Source organism: Dermochelys coriacea, chromosome 15 (genome assembly GCF_009764565.3).
Source record: "Dermochelys coriacea isolate rDerCor1 chromosome 15, rDerCor1.pri.v4, whole genome shotgun sequence".
In the NCBI taxonomy this organism is placed as follows: domain Eukaryota; kingdom Metazoa; phylum Chordata; order Testudines; family Dermochelyidae; genus Dermochelys; species Dermochelys coriacea.
The window spans coordinates 5917896-5940412 of record NC_050082.1 but is presented as its reverse complement, the minus strand read 5'-3'; the positions used below and the strand labels follow the sequence as shown (position 1 = coordinate 5940412).

General features: G+C 49.6%; 1 protein-coding gene across 2 annotated transcripts; it reads right to left on the bottom strand.

Annotated features, from left to right (window-relative positions):
* Window positions 1-1562: 1562 nt before the first annotated feature.
* Window positions 1563-20766, bottom strand: LOC119843817 (serine dehydratase-like). 2 transcript variants are annotated; one of them, XM_043498463.1, is made up of 8 exons: window positions 20529-20766; window positions 12614-12799; window positions 12145-12184; window positions 10804-10943; window positions 8091-8179; window positions 5577-5804; window positions 3193-3317; window positions 1563-2382 (listed from the first exon to the last, which is right to left on the bottom strand). In XM_043498463.1, exons 2-8 carry the CDS (start codon window positions 12779-12781, stop codon window positions 2189-2191), a joined length of 984 nt encoding a protein of 327 aa, XP_043354398.1. In that variant the 5' UTR covers window positions 12782-12799; window positions 20529-20766; the 3' UTR covers window positions 1563-2188. The 2 variants fall into 2 exon arrangements, with proteins under 2 accessions (XP_043354398.1, XP_038229631.1); XM_038373703.2 differs by lacking the exon at window positions 20529-20766 and adding an exon at window positions 17843-18511.
* Window positions 20767-22517: the final 1751 nt, after the last annotated feature.

Here is a 22517-nt window from a genome sequence, read left to right as displayed (position 1 = left end):
GATGCGGCAGGTAATTTATTGGACCATATTCTGTCGGGAAGAGAGACAAGCTCAAACAGAAGCTGGTTCAATAAAAGATATTGCTGCACCCACGTTGTCTCTCTAATTATTCCCAAAACAAATAAAAAAAAGTGGATCTGAATCTGAATCAAAAATTGGCCACCTGCCTTAGTTACTGAAAAACAGAAGCCCTTAGTTTCCTCATTTACTTTTTCATATTCAGGGCAAATTTCTGCTCTTTGAACTGATGAGCGGAACTCAGCTGTGTGCTCCGCAGGTATGGAACTTCCAGGTCGGAGAGACTCTGCTGCCCCCTTGTGGACTGAAATCATATAATTGAAGTGAGCTGTAGCTCACGAAAGCTTATGCTCTAATAAATTTGTTAGTCTCTAAGGTGCCACAAGTCCTCCTTTTCTTTTTGCGAATACAGACTAACACGGCTGCTACTCTGAAACATATAATTTCCTTGCATCAGATGCTTGTTTCTTCTCTCCAGTACCTGCTGTGACCTCAGGGGAGTGTATACGGCAGATTCCTTGGGATCTGGGCCCAGCAGTCTGAGGGGACTCAGTGTAGCAGTGAGGCAGTGGGAAAACCCTACAGGTCTGATTTTCAGAGATGCTGAGCTCCCACTCCTCTAGTTAAAGACAGTGGGAGCTGCGAACACCAAGCACCTCTGAAAAATCGGGCCCTGTGTGCATCTATGCGGAGGGTTGAGGGAACAGTAGCAAGGAACAGAAGATCAAGGAGTACCTCGGAGGATACAGAGTGGGTGTGGCTTAAGAGGGAAGGCCATTTAGGGGAGTTTGGCGGAAGAAGATGACACGTCCAGGGGACATTCCAAAGTTTTGGTGGATTTTAATAATACAGGAGACCCCAAAGGATTCTGTTTAAATTTGTTTGAGTCCTGCTCCTTTTGCTCCTTTCTCAGTCCTGAAAGGCTTTTGTTTTTAAAGGATTTTTTTCTAGCTTAGAAATATAAGCAGTATTGCAAACTCCAAAATTTGTAAGTTGTCTTTCATGATAAAGATATTGCATTATGGTACGTGTATGAGGTGAATTGAAAAACACTCTTTCCTTGTTTATGATTTTTACAGTGCAAATCTTTGTAATTAAAAATAATAATATAAAGTGAGCACTGTACACTTTGTATTCTGTGTTGTAATTGAAATCACTATATTTGAAAATGTAGAAAAGCGTCCAAAATATTTAATAAATTCCAATTGTTATTCTATTGTTTAACAGTATGATTAATTTTTTTAATCACAATTAATTTTTTTGAGTTAATCGTGTGAGTTAACCGTGATTAACTGACAGCTCTAAAGAAAAGCACCAAATATCATGAGACTTACAGTAAAATCATCAGAATGGGCAACACAATAGCCAGGCCTGTTTTGCTGGAGAACTCTTTGGATGGTTTCAGAGATGGCTATTGTCAGATCTGACACCTTAGTTGAGCAGGAAGGGATGTTAGAGCTTTAACAAAGACTTCCTTTCTCCCTAGTGTGCAGGCAACTGTTGAATGTTTATGAAAATGATCATGAAGCCAGAAGGGTTTCACAGATTTTTAGCACAAATATTTATTCATCTGAGCGTTTGGCCTGTGAAGAGTGCTATGCAGAATCCATCATTCACTTTCCTTTATTTGCTAGCTAAACAAGTTTCAGTCATCCAATCAGGAAGCAGAAACAATTCTATTATGACTGGTGACCAACCACAAACAACAAAGAGCTGACATGAACATTTTGCCCCATTGTCTGAGAATTATTCAGCAAATAAACCACCGTGAATAACAGAAATCAGGGTCAGTTGTGAACGATTCACACCGAGAAAGATGGGTTAAAACCACAGTGATAGATAGTCACAATCCATAACTTGCCTAGCTTCAATGAGTGTCCTAAAGTACCTTCCCAAATGGCACAGACTGCCACAGCTCAGAGAACCAACATTACTCAGCTGACTCCTCCTTCATTCTTACCCAGGACACGGCAGCCATGCCCAGCAGCATTAACGCAGTCAGCGGTGAGCTCAGGATCCAAGCCATAAGAGTAGCTTGGTATTTATTCTATAAACTGGTTTGAATTCCATTAGATGCCACTAACAAAAACCCAGTGATATGATTTATTAGTGTCCCATGGGATCCCATGCACCCCTGCCCCATGCGCCGTCCTGGGGTTGGCATCCACAGTCATTTCATGCCCAGCTGGGTTTTCAGGGCCTGGAGCCCAGCCATTTGGATGCTGCTTCCTCCGCACACAATGATGATGATGGAGTCCAGGTCCGGGCTCAAGAACCCTTCCCGCTGCAGCTGTTGAACCCGACCTGTGTAGAGTAAGGCCAGAGGGGCTCCACAGGCAGGCTGGACCAGCAGCCGCTCATCATCTGGGCAATGCCAGCAGGAAGGAGAAAGAAAGAAAGATCCTTCATGCTCAAAAGTAGAAACTTCCATCACATGAGCTAAAGGAGGAACTCCACTATGCACTGGCAGTAGGCTGTTATCCTCACAGGGGGAAGCCACTAGAGGGAGGAATGACTGTAGGCACTAATTGGAGACTAGCCCTTGTGCTTTCAGCCTAAGCTGGTATACTGCAAATGCGACCCGCTTGATCTGTCCACTAATGTTCAAATTCCCTACCATTAAATTATGCTCCAAGCCAGTTGAGGAAGCCCGTCTCTACACCTAATTTCTTCAGGCCTATGGCACAAGTCCTTTATTGGCTGTAGTTTGGACCCCTTTTCTCAGGTGAAACCAAATATATATTATTAGGATATATTTGGGACACAGCTGGGCCATAATTGCATGGCACAGCTGTAACTGTAACACAGATGGGTCTGCCAGTACCTCTGATCCCTGGAGCTGATTTCCCCAGTCCCTGATTGACAGAAAAATACTAACTAAACCTTAGTTCCTATTTCGCAGAGAACTGGTAGAATCAAGGGTCAACAATTTCCTTATCAAAAAGAAAAGGAGTACTTGTGGCACCTTAGAGACTAGAAATTTGTTAGTCTCTAAGGTGCCACAAGTACTCCTTTTCTTTTTGCGAATACAGACTAACACGGCTGCTACTCTGAAACTTATCAAAAAGAAAGAAGTTGGAGCATGAAGCACCTCTGATAGACGTTAGGTGGTGCTGTTGGCTCACTGTAGTCAGCCACAGAGCAGCATCAGCACCCAGCATCTGCAGGACTTACCCAGGAATAGCTCTACAGCTTGGACTGCTTCTACATCCTCCACCAGCTGTGAGATGACCTGGCATTCGCTGGCACATTCCAGTGCCCGGGCAGACACCGTCTTGGCTCCTAAGCATTTGGCCACGCTGGAAAATGGAGAGCAAAAGAGAGAGAGCCCCCATTAGCACTCTGGGCTGGGAAATCCACCCCAGGCCAGAGGATGGGGAGAAATTCACCCCTTGATCTCTGCAGCTAGGACTTCGTGGTGATGCAGGGTTCTAGGCTGGCAGCCGTTGAGGAACAACATTGACCAGACACAGCACGGGACAGCTGTGAGCCCCACCAATGAGCCTCAGCCTTGAGTAGGAGGAAACCATCACAAGGTTACAAGGTGGGAGTTTGGTCTCATGGCCCTTCCAGTCTCTTGCCTCTCTGCTGGGATTGCCCCCAAGGTGGCCAACAGTGTTGCTGGGTTTTGGTGATGTGGAGCCCTGGACTGAGGCCTGCCAACTCATTGCACACAAGGGGCCAACAAAGGGTCAATAGATACAGTAAGAATTTGCAGTCATTAGTGACTCAGGCTGGATTTGAATCCAGTGGCCCTAGAGGTGGAAGGCGCTGGAACTCTGCAATGATTTCTATGCTGCTGCAGACCCAGAGCATGAGCAGCAGCCTGATCTATGTCCCACCTATAAAAACCTTTCAATATGGTGTTCTCCAGAGCTTGTTAAAAGTTGCACCCTAGACAGGACCTGACTGTATTGCCCTGACTGCAGCAAACCAGAGCATTGTCCGATCATTTCATCCAGAGCAAAGGGATGGTCACAGGTGGCCTTTGAAGTCCAAGGCTGGGATTCCCAAAGGAGCCTACAGAGTTGGGCTCCTAGCTATCAAAGATATTTCCACAGTCCCTCTACTGTAGTGTCCGAGCACCTCATGAGCTTCAATGAATCAGTCTTTACACCGGCCCTGGGCAATACTCTTCTCCCCATTGTCCAGGTGGGGAACTGAGGCACACAGAGGCTAAGAGACTTGCTCGTGGTCACACAAAGTCTGCAGCAAAGGGTGGAACAGACCCTCTGTCTCCCCAGCCTGAGGCTACACCCAAACGACTGGCCCATCCTTCCTCTCCTAACAGGCTTATCCTGCTCTGGAAACCCCAGCCCTAAGAGGGAAGGCTCAGATGACTATCTGAATGGTCAGCTCGATCAGATCTTCATGGACAAAATTCATGGCAGGGAAATTTACAGGAGTTCAGGAAACAGCCCCCAGTGAAGCTACGGAGGTTCCTGTGGTTCGGTATCTCCTTTGCTTATTTCGGCTGAGGACACAGTATTAGCTCCCCAGATCCTTGGGAAAACACCCTGCTTCCAAATCATTTTAGCGGGTTTCTGGCCAGCTCAGTACCTGAGAAGCTATGCCAGGCCCAGAGAACGAGGAGGTCACCGCTGTCTGAAAGCAGGACCGCCCTCACTTCTTAAGTTGGGCCCTGGACAGAGATAGGATCTGTCCTGATTTCTGGCTTTTTCTGGCTTGAACTGCCAGACAGGGAGCACAGGTCCCTGGCTGGCTGCTGGCATTCATACATCAAGAGAGTTCAGGGTAGGAATATCATTCACAGAGGGAGGGTGGGACTAGGGTAGTCTAGCATGGCAGGGCTGCCCCAGAGCTGCAGATTCTGGAATCCCAGGGTCTCTCCAGCCCCAGGGCAGCCTGGGTGGCAGGGCATCGCAGCATCCAGCCAGGCAAGCTGGCAGGGAACCAGGCAGGTTCCCAACGAAACCAGGCCTGTGATTCAGCAAAAGTTCACACCCTTAGAGCGGGTTCCTCCAAAGCAAGGGTGTGCTGCATCAGTCGGAGGTGGGGAAGGGAAGCCTGGCCTTGAATTTCCTATTTGAAAGCCAAGCAGAGGATTCCAGCCTCCAGAGCTGTCAGTCCAGCAGCTGATACCAGCTGGAAACTCCCCACAGGACAGCAAGTGAGGGGCATGGGCCAAAAGGTGCGAGGGGGGGAGGGGCGGAGTGGGGTGACAGCCCCTCCTCCACCACATTGGGTTAGGGCCGCGCCTCTTCTGAAGCACTAGCTTGACTATTATTGGTCCCACTTCCTCCCTTCCCCACCCACCCGCTTGTAAGTGGCATCGCCTGCCATTTCCCTTCCCTGTCATTGTAATGAGTTTTACAGCACCTAGCGCAATGGGGCCCCACCTGGCCAAGGCCTCGACATGCTGTTGCAAGGCAATTAAATAATAATAATATCCTCAGATCCCCGCTTCCTTGCCCGCACCCCCTCTGAGCCCCTCCCCTACCCGCACCCCTTACAGATCCCCCCCTCCCCTGCCACCACCCCCGGCAGAGCACCCTTTGCAATCAATTTCCCCATGTCTCTGCCACACTCGCCCTCACCTGGTTATCTCCGGCAGGGTGACCAATCTCCCAGCCCTGAGCGCTGCATTGAAGCTATCAGCTCCTTTGGTTTCCACAGCAATGATGGGTACATCCTGCCAGCCCATGTCCTGCAGACCAGCCACCACTCCAGCCAGCAGCCCTCCACCGCCCACCGCCAGGACAATGGCTCCTGGCTTGTGGCCGAGCACATCCTTTAGCTCCTTGACCATGCTGGCATGGCCTTGCCTATGGAAATGGGAGTGGGGACAGCAAACCGGCTGTGAGAAACTAACCAACGGGCACTTCAGTATGACGCGTCCCTGCCGTGCCAGGGTCTGACAATGGGCACATGGCTCGGCAGCTTTAGTCCCAGCCCGACCTATCTGCAGTTCCACGGGGAGGCTGGTCAGGACACATGCTGCCAGGTGGGCCATGCAGTGGCAAGAATCTTGGAGGTATCAGAGAAGTGAGGAGGGGGCTTGGGACCATGAGAGGAAGGATGGATAGATGCACAGCACAACCCGGGGGTGGAGGGGATGAGGGGCTCCCCAAATGTCTCTTCTCCTGAGGCTCCCCATCAGAGCAGTTGCAGGATTTCAGGGCTTAGCCACACCCTGCCAACCAAGTCTGACATCACTACAGCGCTGCCCGCCTTCGCTCTGCTGCGCCAGCCATGCGTGGAACGCCCGCTGCACAGACGGCCAGGTCACGTTCTCCCACTGCTCAGGCGCAGAGAGACACTGGAACGACCGGCACCAGCAGCCAGACATCCAGGCAGGCAGGCAGGCCAGGCCCAGCAAATTCCCCATGGAAACCCCCAGCTGATGGCATTCAAAAACAACCCTCCTGGCCCCAGGGCCAGGTTTACAATGGCACAAGTGGTGCCATGGAGCCGGGCCCATGCTCAGAAGGGGCCCCGTCTTGCTCTGCTTGCACTGTGCCCTGAGACCTCACCTGCCTGCTGGCTCCCCCCAGCACCCACCACTTGCTCCTCTTCACCTGCCTGCCGGTCGGCCGAGGGCTCCTCTCCATCTCCTGGCCTCCCCTCCGGCTTCTCTCTGCCCCCTGGCTGGACCTCCAGCTCCAGGCAGTCTCTGCTTCCCACCACCTGTGGGGCCCCACCTGTCTCCCCGGAGCTGAGCCACCTGGGACTGGTGCAGAAGCCTGGCCAGCCTCGGTCAGTTTGGGGAGGGGAACATTGGGGTGGGGCGGGGTGGGTTGCCTGGGCCTCTTAAGGCAAGTGGGTCCTGAGGGAGCCCGGCCAGGGCAGGCGCTGGCCTCGCTGATCGCACCACTCCTGAGGGGCCGGGGCGATTCCCCACCCTGGGACCAGCCCTGGCTGAGCCGCCAGCTCAGCCCAGCAGACACAGTCGCCTCCCACAGTGTGACCGGGCAGCAGACCTTGGGGGAGTGGGTCTTTGGAGGGCCTGGGGGGAGGGGTGCTGGGCTGTGGGGGCGTGGGGAAGATCTGTGTGTTGGGGCACTAGGGAGTGGAGGTTCTGTGTGGGGTGCTGGGCAGTTGTCGTGGGGCTTTGGGCATGGGTGGTGTTGTGCAGGGCGCTGTGCATTTGTGGCAGGATCTGGTGGGGGTGCTGGTCACAGCAGGTCCGGGGGGGGGTGCTCTGGCCATAGGGCATCCGGGTGGGGGGGGTTCCGGTGTTGGGGGATGTGTGGCATGGCATGGGGCATGCTGTCAGCACAGGGCCGGGCGGACCATTGTGTGTCTGGCAACTGCTGGATTGTAAATAGTGCCCTCGCACTGCGCTGGGCGGAGAGGGGCCACCCCTGCTATGCCGTTGTCCCTGGCCAACCCCTCGCTCCAGGGACCAACCCCCACACACCAGGCTCCATTGCCCCTATAGGGGCACACAGATATCTTGGGCACTGTGCCCACAAAAGGTTAATCCGGCCCTGCCTGGCCCGACAGCGGCCCCAGAGAGTGGAGATCTGGTCTGATGAGCAGCTCCGTGCTCTGGAGCTGGGCTGCGACCATGTGCTTGCCAGCTCAGTCCAAAGGGAGGACAAAAGGGCTTGACCCACCCCCACTCCCACTGCACAGAGTCCATCTGGAGAACCCAGCAACCTTGTGCAGTTCTCTCCCTCCAGTGCCATCTCTTGTGAACCCTGCCTGGCTCCTTGCTCCTCTCACCACGTGAATCCTGCCGCAGCCTGAGGTCAGTCAAATGGGGGCCGATTGGCAATAACCCCCTGGAAGCTGACAAAGAAACCGTGCAGTGGGAGAGGGGAGACACACCCCCCCCCAAAGCAGCATAGGGCAAACCCTCTGCAGCCTGATTACATGAACAGCAGCCCCAGCCATGAGCAGGGCATTGGCTTTGTAAAAGGAAGAAAGAGGGAGACACAGAAATTGGGGGTGGAGGGGTGGCAAGGCCCCAGGTGTGGGCCCGTGTTGGGGGGATCCCGGCGAGGCCCCAGGTGAGGGCCTCAGGGAGTGGGGGCAGGGGTGAGTGTGGTGAGGCCCCAGGCCTGAAGAGACAAAACGGTATAAGGGCCAAAGCTCCATTCTCTCACCAGATCAAAGGATGGTCGAAGGGATGGACATTGACCCAGCCTTCAGTCTCCGCTATCGCCAGGGCTTTTACGTAGGCATCATCCCAGACCTACCGACAAAATGATGCAGGGAAGGATGCGTGACCTGCCTGCCGCTGCCAGCTTCAGCCAGCCCTTGCTACCCTGGCTGGCTAGGAATGGCCTGCCCACCAGTTAGACTGCATGCTCTGTGGGACAGAGACTGTCTTGCCTTTATATGTATGTGCAGTGCCAAGCACAATGGGGCCTGGCTGGTCAGGGGAGGCTACGCACCAGGTCCTGGTTACCCTCTCCTGTCAGGGTGAGTCAGGAGCCCATCCAATGCAATGGAATTACACTGATGGAAAACTGGGGGAAGAAGAGAATCCGGCCCAGTGATTTTTAGCGTGTGCATCTGTATGTTTGTTCTGGTGTGTGTTTGTGTCTGTGTGTGCGAGGAGAATGAGGCCTAGCTCAGTGGTTTGAGCATTGGCCCACTAAACCCAAGGTTGTGAGTTCAATCCTTGAGGGGGCCATTTAGGGATCTGGGACAAAAATGGGAGAGTGGACCTGCTTTGAGCATGGGGTTGGACTAGATGACCTCCTGAGGTCCCTTCCAACCCTGATAATCTATGAGCAAGGCCTACGGCTCTGTGAGCATGTTTGTGTGCATTGGACCTTGCAGGGACAGGAAATGATACACCTGGCCAAATCTTGTGTTTAGCCCTGTTCCCCAGTGACTTGCACTGGGTTGTGTGCCAGAGGGTGAATGAAGCTGGAATTCGGCTCCTTTTGTCACCTCAGTACACAGGTAACGTCTGTTTATCTGAATTTCAATTCTTCTAACAGCCTGTGTCTTCCCCACAACCCAGCCCTGGTGAGTAATGAGCATTAATGCTGCATAGCTGCAGATTGGAAGGGGAAGCAGGAAGAGGGGGAACAACCCCAGGAGAGAATTGCCGGGCATGCACTTCTGTTGGTCCGAATGCCTCCTGTTATCCAAGGGTGTCAGATCTCCCCCAGGCCATTCAGATCAATGGAATTCACCGGGATATATATTTTTACTAGCCACCCATTAGTAATGTACGGCATGTGAATCGCCAGGCAGAGTAAAAACAAGGAGCTGGAGATGGACCCTTGGGGAGGTTCTGATCCAGACTGAGCTATCCCAGAACCCCACTGGTGCACATTGCTGGCCTCTAGCAGTTTTACTACGCACAGCCATTCTGCAGGGGTTTGCCAGGTGCTGTTTTCCCCCATTCCCAGGACACAGAAGTGAACAATGTGGGAATTTTCTGTACTGTTTTTATGAACTATCCTGTAGCGGGGTGGGACTCACCCTTGCGGTGCCTCCTGCTGGTCATCCAGAGAATTAGCATTTCCAGCCTCCAGAGCACCCTCTGCAGGCCAGTGTCCCACTTGCCACTGGGCCCCCAAGTCCCTCCCAGGCCCTGGTGCCCCTTTCATGCCACAGTGCTGCCCCCTGGCAGTACCCCCAGAGATCTGGGTCTCCCCCCCAGGGAGCCCCCACCATCGATCCCCACCTCGCCTCAGTCTTTAGCTACTGCCAGTCACCATCTAGCCCCCACTCCCTGGGACGGACTGCAGTATAATTGCCACTCATCATCGGCAAGGAGGGTCTAGACTTGCTGCTTCTGCCTACCCTTGAGCTGCCCTCTGCTACCCCAGTACCCTTTTCCTAGGGCTTCATCAAGGCCTGCAGCCTGGGGGTTTCTCAGGCCGGAGCTCCCCAGCTCCACTCCATTTTAGGTATCCTGCTCAGCTTCCAGCAGTCAGTCAGACCCCTCCCTCTCAACATCTAGAGAGAGACTGTGTCCTCCTGGCCCACTGCCCTCTTATAAGGGCCCTGATTAGAGCGTGGCTGCAGCTGTGGCTGTTTCCCCAATCAGCCGAGGCTGGCTGCTTGCCCTAGCTTCAGGGAAGGGCTTCAGGGCAGAAGCAGGTGAGCACCCCGCTACATATCCATATGACTCTCCCTGTCACTTTGGGATTGTGAGCCAGTGAGTGCAGAGGGGTTCAAACGCTGCTGGTGGGCAGACCGGGAGACATGAGGGGTTAGCGTTACGTGGCTCTCTGGGGTGATGCGACCTGGTCGCTGAGGACTGGCTAGAACCAACGCAAATCAATGGAGGACTGGGAAGCCAACGGGAACCCCAACGACTGAACCACTGCCAGGTAGCGACAGCAAGGTCCGGCAGGCAGAACATATGAACTCAGCCTGGACCTGCAGGCTGAGGACAATGGACTGAAAGGTGTCTGGGGTAAGAGCTGAGCCCACAGACACACAGGAGCTCTCACCTGGCACTGATAGACAAAGGGACAGAGAGAGCCAAGATGGTTCCTGAAGCTTTGCTTCTCCATGCTAACTGAAGGACTTTCAGTTTCTGGAGGCCAGGTGACTAAGAAATTGTTACCATGTCTGGGAAAGGCTGCCTGCTGTCGCTGCAAATATTCCCTGGGAGCATGGTGCCCCAAAGGGGCCCAATACAAGCCTCCCGCCAGAGTCTGGCTTAGCTGCAGGGAGCCACGGAGAGAGACAGAGATTGCTGGTGCCTGAAGGCCCAGTTTCAGTGTCATGGACTCCCTGGACCTGCCCTGTGGTCCTTGGGGTCTGGCCTGCTAAAGTGAACCAACCACGGGGCTGGTTACAGGCTGGGGCACAGAACAGACCCTGTGGATCCATGACAACGGGTACCTTCCCAAAGACCTCCACTTCCGTCCCCTGCTCTTCCAACTTCTGCACTGTGGCCTGAGGGGTGTTCTTTGGCACTATGATGGTGGCAGGGATCCCCAGCTTCTTGGCAGCGTAGGCCGTGGCAAAGCCAGCATTCCCCCCTGTAGGGACAAGGAGACAGGGGTCGGTGAACAACAGTGGGGGCTTGAGGACTCCCCAGCGTGGCAATGGAACAATGATCCAGCAGGCTCTGGATTCGGGCCCCACCCAATGAATCAGAAACAGACCCAGGTCTCCACATCTGGGTCCTCACATGGATTCGGAACACACCGCAGATGAGGACTATTTGGATCTGGGGCTTGGGTGAAGCCCCCCCATCATGTAGGGGTCCCCAAATCACAGCATGCTAGCCCACACTGCTCCCTTGTCACAAAGATCACAGCGTCAATCACTGCCCCCTGCTGGCTTCCGGGGCAGAGCTGGAAGCGGGAATGTGGAGACAGGCATCCCAGGTGGATACAGAAATGCGCAGTACACGGCACCAGCCTCAATGGCTCCAACCTGCGACAGAATCTGGACCAAGTAATTCAGAATAAAGAGCCTTGATGTGTCAACCTGGAATGGGCTCTAAGCCCCAGCCCCCTTCAGTGGCAGGTTCCCGCTCTCCCTGGCAGAGACCAGGCTGGAAGTCAAAGGGAGAGTAAGATTGTAAGACCTGTTCGCCAACACACAGCATAGAATAACCCGCAGCCTCTTTGGGGCTATTTCCTCACTTGGATTTACAGACTCCTCATTCATTGGACTTTGGAATGAGCAAGATCATGCCAGGTGCAGTGTAATATGGATCCACCGATACAGGCCAAGCCCCTATGCACCCCCAATATATCCTGCAGTCAGACTGAACTCAAGTGCAGGGAGCATGGTGGCTAGTGCGGCTGAGAGGGTGAATGTCCAGCTTTCCACCCTTCAGATGACTAGCCGTTTCTCCTTCCCTCTGTACCTCCAGACCCGCTGCTCTCTGTTTACTGCTGAGGCTAGAAACACTGAGTCATGAGACTGCCTCAAGACACAAACATTATGCCCAGAAATGATCCACTGCATCAATTCGCACCGCTTCCCTCTCCTTGGGTTCCTGGCTGAATCCCAAATGTGTCTTCTGGCCTGGATTTGAAAGGCCGGATACCCTCACCTGGGCCTTGGCAGGGCAAGAGCTGATGTTCCACTTCCCCTGTGCTTTAAAGACATCTGCATTGGTATCCCAGGGAATGCCTGGGTCACCTCCCCAAGGATCAGGTGATGGAGCAGAATGGCCCTGTCTTGCTAAGTAGCCCAAGAGAGAAGAATAGTTTGAAGTATATTTACCTGTCGAACAAACAAAATGTTTGCAGCCCTTCTTGGCAGCCTGAAACCAAAGAGAAAGTAGAGCTTGGAATTCACTTAACTCACTTCTCAGGGCTGGTCCTGTACATCAGCCAAGACAGTTTGGAGGTAAAATTAGCGATACAATTACAGCTATAATACTGCAATGGCAGTTATACAATTTGGACGACACCCATACTCGAATGCATTCTGTGCCATATACACACATGTTATCTGCACCACCACGTACACACACCAATGTATATTGCACCATACTGCACACATATATACACTAACGTTTCCACACCATTTTGCAACACATACCCACACTAATGCATTTTGCACCGCCCTAGCCACACACAAAAATGCACACATCCTTCTTCTGGGCACATTCTCATGGCACATTGTGTCAGTCACCAAGTGCCTCAAAACATCAGAAGAGCAAGGGCTAACGTCCCAATGCTGGGCTCACCTCCTGACAGAAGTAGCTAATCCCCCGAATCTTGAACGAGCCGGTAGGTTGGACATTCTCCAGCTTCATGTAAACCCTGGTGCCTGCAGCCTTTGACAGGGCCGTGCTTTCCAGCACAGGAGTGAGGATGTGGAACCCTCTCCCATCTCTGTCCAACAGGGCTGCCATTGGTGTCAAAGGAAATACCTAAAGTACAGACAAGGCACGTCCCAAGGCAATGAGATAAGGCAAGAGATACCAGAGGCCAAATCCTACTCTCAGTTAAACCTGGAGCATTTCCACTGATTGGCAATTATTGGAACAACCCTGGATTTGCACTGGAGTAAGTGAAGGAATCCAGCCTTTCATGCCACACGTAGATAAGGGTGCAGGGAAAGCCTAAGAGGCCAAAATCTGCTTTCTCTGCCCAGGGAACAAGTAAGTAGGTGCAAAATGACTAGTACCACAATACAAGGGCTTTGTCCTTGCACAGAGGTGTTGTTTCATTCTTCAGAGTGTCCGTAGGCGCTGACTCTGTGGGGGCTCCGGGATGCAAGCACCCATGGAGAAAAAAATAGTGTGTGCTCAGCACCCACCAGCCCCAGCTGTTCGGCAGGGCCGCCAATCAGCTGTTCGGCAGCTGACAGGAGGTTCTTGCAGGAGGGTGGAGACAGCGAGCAGTGGGCAGGGGACTGAGGGGTGGGGGCAGAGTGGGGGAGGGAAGAGGTGGAGCAAGGGCAGGGCCTTGGAGGAAGGGGTGCTGTGGGGGCAGGATCTCGGGGTGGATTGGGGGTGGAGCACCCCCGGGTTGCAGGATCTGGCTCCAAGGGAAGGCTGTGCCTTGCAAGCTATTTGCAAGGACATCTGAATGTCTTGAAATTGGAACATTTGTGCAGTTCATCGCCAAATTGAAATCCTCCCCTCTATTTTTTTGTGCAAAAATGCCAAGAGTGAGCTATTTTGAGTGAAAAAGGGCCTCTGTATTTGAGACAAATTGCTATCACTGTAACAACATGGCCTTCGGTGATTTTGCATGGCTTTTGCAGCTAAATTGTTGTTTAAAAAAAAAAAATGACAGCGCCACAAAAACTGATGAAATAAATACATTGTAGAAAATGTCATGAACAAACTGCTTGAGAAATGGTCTGCCTTTTGCCTAGTAATTAACAGAACCCAGACATTCTTGCTTTAGAAGCAGAACCTCCTCCCACTTGAGCTAAAATTCAAGGAGACTCTCCTTTAGCAAAAACAGTATAGGACATATGACACACCGTTAGCAATTTTGATATCATGCAGTAGAAGACAGTGGTGACACCTGGACACTAGTCTGCTTATTACAATGTAAAATAAAATTCTTCTATTCTGGGGGAGAAAAGAACATTTAATAATTATTTATTGCAGTTACTCTGGATAACTGTGCTGACATCAATAGTCAATACGTTATTTCTTGGCTTTCTTTACTCACATGTGACCAGACATTTGGCTAATATAAATCAGGAGAGATCCATTGACTTCCATTGCACTACGCTGATTTACACCATCACAGGATCAGGCCTGTGTTCTTTCCTTGTATTTTTCTTAAGTTTTCATTTTTATTTAATGTTATTATATGCCCAGATGACCAATGGGTTCCCTGTTCAAACTGGCTATGCTATGTACTTTTCGGAGTTACTGGGGGAAAATGATACTAATTATAAATGAAGCAGTGGTTGCATTTATGAGAAGTGCTGGCTAAAAAATTTCCATTCAAACTGGTTTTCAAGAAATTCAGTTTTCAACAAAAAGAAAAATCTCAGATTAATAAATTCATAGCTGTTAAGGCCAGAAAGGCACAACTATGCTCATCTAATCTGACCTCCTGCACAGCACAGGCAAGAGAACCTCATGCCGTAATTTTTGCATCAAGCCCATAACTTCTGTTTGAGCTACAGCATCTCTCTCAGAATGACATCCAATCTGATTTAAAGGTTTCAAGGGTCAAAGAATCCACCACATCCTAAAGCTAGTTCTTCCCATAGATGATGACCCATCCCCTAATTTCCAGCAAGGAGGGGCTCATCATGGCTGTGGGTTTAGTGGGAGGTAGAAAAACATCACTTCTTGTTTTGTAGACCTTCAGGAGCGGGGTTCCTATGCTGCTCCGAGACCCAGCCAACTCATGTCACTGGTGGCTGGAATGTGGCTCTGAACCCTTTACCCAGAGATCAAAAGCTCTGTCTAGCACATGAACAAGAAATGGAACCGAAGGTTAAAAAACCAAGAAATGGAGACTTCCAAATCAATATCAATGTATCAGCCACACCAGTTGTAAACTCTGGGTATCTCACAAACAAAAAAAGAGACTCTCCAGCTACTTTCCTAGCATAGCAGCTGGTATCAAGCCAAGTGCCCCAGGGGTCGGTTTTGTTCAATATCTTCATTAATCATCTGGAGGATGGGATAGATTGCACCCTCAGCAAGTTCGCGGATGACACTAAACTGGGGGGAGAGGTAGATATGCTGGAGGGTAGGGATGGATACAGAGTGACCTAGACAAATTGGAGGCTTGAGCCAAAAGAAATCTGATGAGGTTCAACAAGGACAAGTGCAGAGTCCTGCACTTAGGATGGAAGAATCCCATGCACTGCTACAGGCTGGGGACTGACTGGCTAAGCAGCAGTTCTGCAGAAAAGGACTTGGGGATTACAGTGGATGAGAAGCTGGATATGAGTCAGCAGTGTGCCCTTGTTGCCAAGAAGGTTAACAGCATATTGGGTTGCATTAGTAGGAGCATTGCCAGCAGATCAAGGGACGTGATCATTCCCCTCTATTAGGCACTGGTGAGGCCACACCTGTAGTACTGTGTCCAGTTTTGTGCCCCCCACTACAGAAGGGATGTGAACAAATTGGAGAGAGTCCAGCGGAGGGCAACGAAAATTATTAGGGGACTGGGGCACATGATTTACAAGGAGAGGCTGAGGGAACTGGAATTATTTAGTTTACAGAAGAGAAGAATAAGGGAGGATTTGATAGCAGCCTTCAACTACCTGAAGGGGGGTTCCAAAGAGGATGGATCTTGGCTGTTCTCAGTGGTGGCAGATGACAGAACAAGGAGCAATGGTCTCAAGTTGCAGGGGGGGAGGTCTAGGTTGGATATTAGGAAACACTGTTTCACTGGAATGGGTTCCCTAGGGAGGTGGTGGAATCTCCATCCTTAGAGGTTTTTAAGGTCAGGCTTGGCAGAGCCCTGGCTCGGATGATTTAGTTGGGGTTGACCCTGCTTTGAGCCCGGGATTGGACTAGATGACCTCCTGAGGTCCCTTCCAATCCTAATCTTCTATGACAGATGGACAGCACTTCCTGCCTCTGTCTCCTCATCAGCCCACCCATCCCAGTGATTTGCTTTTCCCCGCTGGGGGACAATCAGGTGTCTCCTGAGCATCATCAGCATCAGGCTTAGTAAATGCAGGAAGGAAGTGAATTCCAGATCCAAGCATCCTGCACAGAGCGCGCCCGGGTGCCAGTTCTACTTCCACTGATACTGACTGCCTCACTACCAGCCAGAGAGATCTCTCCTGCAGCTGGGACATTTAGGGCCTTAAGGATCAGACCCGGCACTTTAGGCTTGCCCCAGAAATCACACAGCAGATCTCAGAGGGTGAGTGTAGTGGGCTCCCTGCACCAAGCCCTGCTAACCACAGCTACTGTGTTCTGTGCTAACAGCAATTTCCCAGTGGTTCAGATGTGCAGCCTCACAAAGAACCCCTGGCAATGATGGAGACAGGAAGGAACAAAACCTAGGGAAGACTAAGTGTGGTAAGCTCCCACGGCCAAAGGAAAGGACTCAACCTCTGTGCTAAGTGCAGATAATAGGAAACACATACAGCAGCCACAAGCTGGGAATCCAGCAGCAGCTGGGGATGGAACAAAGTGCCAAACCTCGGAGACAAGCAATAGATACACCCTGTCAACCATGGGCACTGCTACAATCTCTGCAATTTCTCCTGGCACTTTTCCTATCACCTCACTTTCATCTGGTTCATAGCTAGCCAGCTGCCTCTCTGTTAGACGCTGGGGACCTGAGGCTCAGTTTGTCTGTGCCTACTCTGGGGGCAGGAATGAGGTGGGGAAATGAGATTTTAACCATCTTTGTGGTTCCTTTAACCATACTTATTTTGGGGGGCTCTGCAGGACACTTTCCAGTCCCTGGTGTAAGTTAGAGCATCCTCAGAGTTGCTCTGATTTAGGATTTGCCGCCTACGGAAGCAGAGAGTAGTACAGTGCACATCAGCCATGCTCCCTTTCTGTCCCTAACATGCCCTCTATGGCAGGAGCTGGAAGTAGGGTCATTGCAGAGCTCTCATGCTAGTTCCACATCAACCAAGGAGAACCTCTGCACAAGGGGATGTGTTTCATTCCTTGCCCCTTTATGCTGCCAAGAGGGTACCGGGGGCATTATTATAACTGAGAGTCGGACCCCAAGCAAATCCCTCTGATGCACCTTGAGAATCAGAAATCTGTCTGTCTATCTAGCCCATCACCAGAGTTATCAAACACATACTGAGGGTGACAGCACTGCTACAGAACAGGGCACTCCCACCAAATCCCCACCCATCTGTCCCTGCCCTTTCCTTCGGAAGATTCTTGGGCCCCAATCCTCAAAGGTAGATCAATGCCTCAATATCTGTAAGGATCTGGGCCTGTCTGAATCCAATTTGGATCCTTTCTCCTGATCCATTCAGGAGCTGCTCTTCATAGTCCCCGGGCAGTTTGCTTCAGAGAGCACATGCGTGGGAAAGCTAAAAGATGGCCATTGCTAGCCGCACAAGTTCAGCCAACGTCACCCAGCGATCAAGGGAGGCTGCGGTCAGCATGGCCTTCAGAAATGGAGAATTCTTGAGATCAGAACCTTTGACCAGTTGTCAAAGGCTTGACCAGCCCAAGGGCTGAAGAAAGAGGACAGAGTTCACTCGCTCATTTATTATTTACTGACATGGAGTATTTAGGGAAGTGCGTCAAACTCATTCAAGAGTTAACAGGTATAAGCAGATAATCTCAGCCTAAACTGAAAATATTATCTCCCTAAAAGAACAAGGCTGTGTCCTTAGCAAATCCCTTTAGAGTCAGACACACCCCCTGCATGCAAGGACAGGATTGGCTCCCTGACCTCACCTCTCCCCAGCCCTCTTAGCAATGTCCTCAGCAGCTTTGCCTGTCAGTTGGGTTGCATAGTGACAGGCCTGCCATCTGCTTCATATTTGGAATATTTACCTTGTTTCTGGCCGGGATCTCTTTCCTTCTTGCCCCAGACCCAAAAGACGATGCCCTTCGCCACACATACAGATGGGGAGAAGCCAGTGATTCCAAACTGCAAACAGCAGAGCAAAGTTTAAAAAATGGAGGCGGGGAAAGGGAGTTAATGAGGCACCATCATTTTGACAGCCCACTTCTGCCCAGAAAATGTTTCACCGGCTCTTGTTGCAAACATTGCCAAATAAGACGGAACTGGACGAGATTAGAGAAGAACAACAGATTACACTCTATTCGCCAGTCTATTTACTTGGCATTTTGCATGCTGTCAGTTTCACTGTTTAGTCAGGGTAACATTTTCAAAAGCACCAGAGTGACTAAGCTGCCAAAGCCCCATTTCCACAAGTGATTTGGGGCCACGTTTTTCTAATTATTGGGTGTGTAACTCTGGGGCAGCCCTCACTGAAAATGCCAAGGTCAAGGCAGGTTGCAAAAAAGGAAAGCAGATTCTCCCAAAACTGATGGTTAAACACTGAAGTTAAACTCACCAACATGTCACAAATTGTGTTTCTGAACCCCCCAGGCTGGTTATCAAGAAGCCAGAAAAGAAAAGAAAAGAAAAGAAAAGAAAAGAAAAGAAAAGAAAAGAAAAGAAAAGAAAAGAAAGTTAGTTAAGTCCCTGGCAGATTGCAAAGAGCTACAAAAGGATCTCACAAAACTGGGTGACTGGGCAACAAAATAGCAGATAAAATTTAATGTTGATAAATGCAAAGTCATGCACATTGGAAAACATAATCCCAACTATACATATACAATGATGGGGTCTAAATTAGCTGTTACCACACAAAAAAGAGATTTTGGAGCCATTGTGGATAGTTCTCTGAAATCATTCACTCAGTGTGCAGAGGCAATCAAAAAAGCAAACAGAATGTTGGGAATCATCAAGACAGGGATAGTGAATAAGACGGAAAATATCAGATTGCCTCTGTATAAATCCCTGGTACGCCCACATCTTGAATACTGCATGTAGATGTGGTCTCCCCATCTCAAAAAAGATATATTGGAATTGGAAAAGGTTCAGAAAAGGGCAAAACAAAAAATTATTAGGGGTATAGAACGGCTTCCGTATGAGGAGAGATTAATAAGGCTGGGACTTTTCAGCTTGGAAAAGAGGCGACTAAGGGGAGATCTGATAGAGGTCTATAAGGTCATGAGTGGTGTAGAGAAAGTAAACAAGGAAGTATAATTTACTCCTTCTCATAATACAAGAACAAGGGGCCACCAAATGAAATTAAGAGGTAGCAAGTTTAAAACAAACACAAGAAAGTATTTTTTCATGCAACGCACTGTCAACGTCCGGAACTCCTTGCCAGAGGGTGTTGTGAAGGCCAGTACTATAATGGGGTTCAAAAGGGAGCTAGATAGATTCATGGAAGATAGGTCCATCAATGGCTATTAGCCAGGATGGGCTGGAATCGTGTCCGTAGCCTATGTTTGCCAGAAGCTGGGATTGGGTGATAGGGCATGGATCACTTGATGATAATGTGTTCTGTTCATTCTCTTTGAGGCACCTGCCATTGGCCACTGTCAGAGGACAGGATACTGAGCTTGGTGGACCTTTGGTCTGATGCAGTAGGGCCTTTCTTATGTTCTTATGTAAATCACAAAGCCCCCTTTATTGCATTCCAGTTCTCTGGTTCCCAGTCAGCACTTAGGTCCAGTACAGTGAGAAATTATTTGAATACAAAGTACTCTTCTGAACCGCAAAAGGCCTCAATATTAGGTTGGATCATACGCAAAATACCACACTGCCAGCCTATCTTTTAGTGTCTAAAAAACGAAGAAGAAAAAAGCTGGTAAATGATAAAGCACTTAGATACATACAGTGACTACAAAGACCATAGATCAGGTTCTTAGCAGTATTGTTGAGTTTGCTGGCTTGAAAGTCTCTCTGGAACACATCCACAGCTGGGATGGGTCATTCATTCCTTTGTTTAGAGCTTCAGTTTGTAGAAAAGTTCCTCCAGAGGTAAGAAGCAGGAATGAAGACAAAATGGAGAGGATGCAGCTGCCTTTTTATATCCTTTGCCAATGTGGCTTGTATTTCCCTTGTCCTCCCAAACACAAGCTTCACAGCACATGGCATGGAAAAGCCTTAGAGTTGTGTCCATAGGCACCTCCCTACATCCCTTGCCTTCTCTCAATGGGACTTTGCCATCTGATGTACTGGGGTTCCACTGAGCCCGCCTGTTCCACCAGCCTGGGCTCCCTCACCCTGTCCTGCTGCCTACACACTCACTGGTAGGGACACATCCAGCTGTAGAATCACACAGAGTCTGCAATCAGCTCTGTGTGGGAAGACTCAGCTTGAGGATTGCCCTGCACTCAAGTGCACACACCCTCTGGAATGCAAACCCAAAATTATATTGTCTTGCACCGTACAGAGATCTGTACAGCACAAGCTCATGAAATTTTCTCCCTCCCTCAATGTGGAGGAAGATATGCACAGCTCCTCCCGCCCCCATCCGTTATAACTCGCACAAGCTGGGTTTTAGAAAACAAAACAAGTTTATTAACTACAAAGGATACATTTTAAGTGATTATAAGGGATAACAACAGATCAAAGCAGATCACTGAGCAAATAAAACAAACAGACAAACTAAGCTTAATACACTAAACTAACTGGTCAATAGTAGCAAATTCTCACCCTAAGTATTGTTTTGTGCAGGTTGCAGAGTTTCTTGAAGGTAAACTGCACCACTTGCAGCTTAACTCTCCAGGAATTCCTTTCACAGGCTGACCTTTCTCGCCTGGGCTCAGCCCCTGTCACCCCCAGGTTAGTTCCTTTGTTTCTTCAGGAATTTTCATCAGTCTTCCTTCTTGGGTGGGGAGGCAGTGGAGAAGACCCAAAATTAACTCACTCCCCAGCCTTAAATAGGATTTGCATATGGCGGGAATCCTTTGTTTCCTAGTTTGACGCTCACCCCCTTCCAGTGGAAAAATACCAGCAGATCAAGATGGTATCCTAAACCAGGTGACATGATCACATGACCCTGCAGTATCAAAACAGCACCGAGGAAGCTTCTCAGGAAGGTGGGAGATTAGTATCTTCAAAGATCTAATGGCCCAAACAGGCTGATTGCCTATTGTCTGGTGGGTGTTCCCCAGGTGCAAGCACTTTTGTAATTGATACATAGTCCATATTCCGAACTTCAGGTACAGAAATGATACATGCTTACAAATAGGATAATCATATCAGTAAATCATAACCTTTTCAATGATACCTCACATGACACATCTTGCATAAAACGTATCTTAGTCATGCCATATTCAGATCATAACAATATTTCTATGAAAAATATGGGGAGTAATGTCACAGGATCAATTGTATAGTTGATGACCCTTGATGGGCCATCGAACAGGCTAGGCAGTGCTGATACCAATCTGTCCGGAGATGTCACCCAGATGCACAGCACAAGTTTGGAAATACAGATATACCATACATATCTATAACAAAAGTGATGCAAACAAGATTATCATACTTGGCAAATCATAACATCTTTATAGATACCTTACATGGCATATCTAGCACGATTCATTGGAATTTTATAATATGGGTACTAATAATATCATAATGCGTTCCACATATTCCATACAGCGTCACAGGGTGCCTAAAGATGCAGATAGGCACCTAAGTGAGTTTTTTTAAAGCATTTAAATCAATGGGAGTTTGGCACCCATCTGCTTTGGAATATGCACTAGGCACTGATCTGGATCTTTTGATGCCTAAATATCTTTAAAAATCTGGCCCTCAGGACTTTCAGGGAGACTTAGGATCCTATAATTGCAAATAATACATTATAAAAACAAATGCCCAAGTCACTTTTGAAAATGGGATTTCATTTCCTAAGTCACTTAGGTGCTTTTGACACCCTCCATTTCTCCACCTGTTTGCGTGGGTCTTTCATGCAGCAGCAGGGGAGAGGGAAAACACAGAAAAATATGGCTATAAACACACAGTTAGCACAGAGGAAGGGATTGCTTTGGGGGCAGATATAGCACCAGAAACTACTTTGAACTAATTTTGTGAAATGAACCAGATTTCAGTTTGACAATCCCTCAGCAGCCATGTGTGGTCCATGTAGCTGTCCCCCTTACAATTCAAGGGCCACTCCTGATTTCCACAGTCTGGCCTAATTCCTGCAAACCAACCTTTGTCAGAAAGTGAATAAAGCTCTGGGTTTCGTTTGGAGCTTGTGACACTAAGCTAGGATTCATCTTCACAGCGTCATGATGCAAAATTGCCGTATGAGTAAGCAAACGTTGTGGCATCGTGCTGCTGTGACAGACAATTGCAACCATAGTATTTTGCTCCATTGATAAATAGATAGCATTCCCTGTCCAGGCATCACAATATTCTCCAGTCCTCATGCCACGGTAACCCTAGCTGCTTTGCCAGGCATGCACCAAACAACCATGCAGCACCAAAGAATTTCCTCCACAATTCTAGGAATTTTAACCCCTTCATGGCTGGGTCTCCAGCCTTCCTGCTGTCCAGCTGTTGTTCTATTAACATACATGGGACTATTTAGATAGTGGGATGCACTTCCCAATATGTTCAGGAACTCAGCAGGTGCCTCCCATCAGATATCTCTGGAATGTTTGGCTGCACATAAATAAACTAAAATCCCTAACG

Excerpts from the sequence above, each read along its gene's own strand:
- LOC119843817 (XM_043498463.1), bottom strand. The coding sequence starts at position 12,781 with ATGGCAGCCCTGTTGGACAGAGATGGGAGAGGGTTCCACATCCTCACT. Across the intron at positions 8,180-10,803 it reads AAGTGGAGGTCTTTGGGAAG|GTCTGGGATGATGCCTACGT; the intron begins GTACCCGTTGTC and ends TTTTGTCGGTAG. Across the intron at positions 2,383-3,192 it reads AGCTGTAGAGCTATTCCTGG|ATGATGAGCGGCTGCTGGTC; the intron begins GTAAGTCCTGCA and ends GGCATTGCCCAG.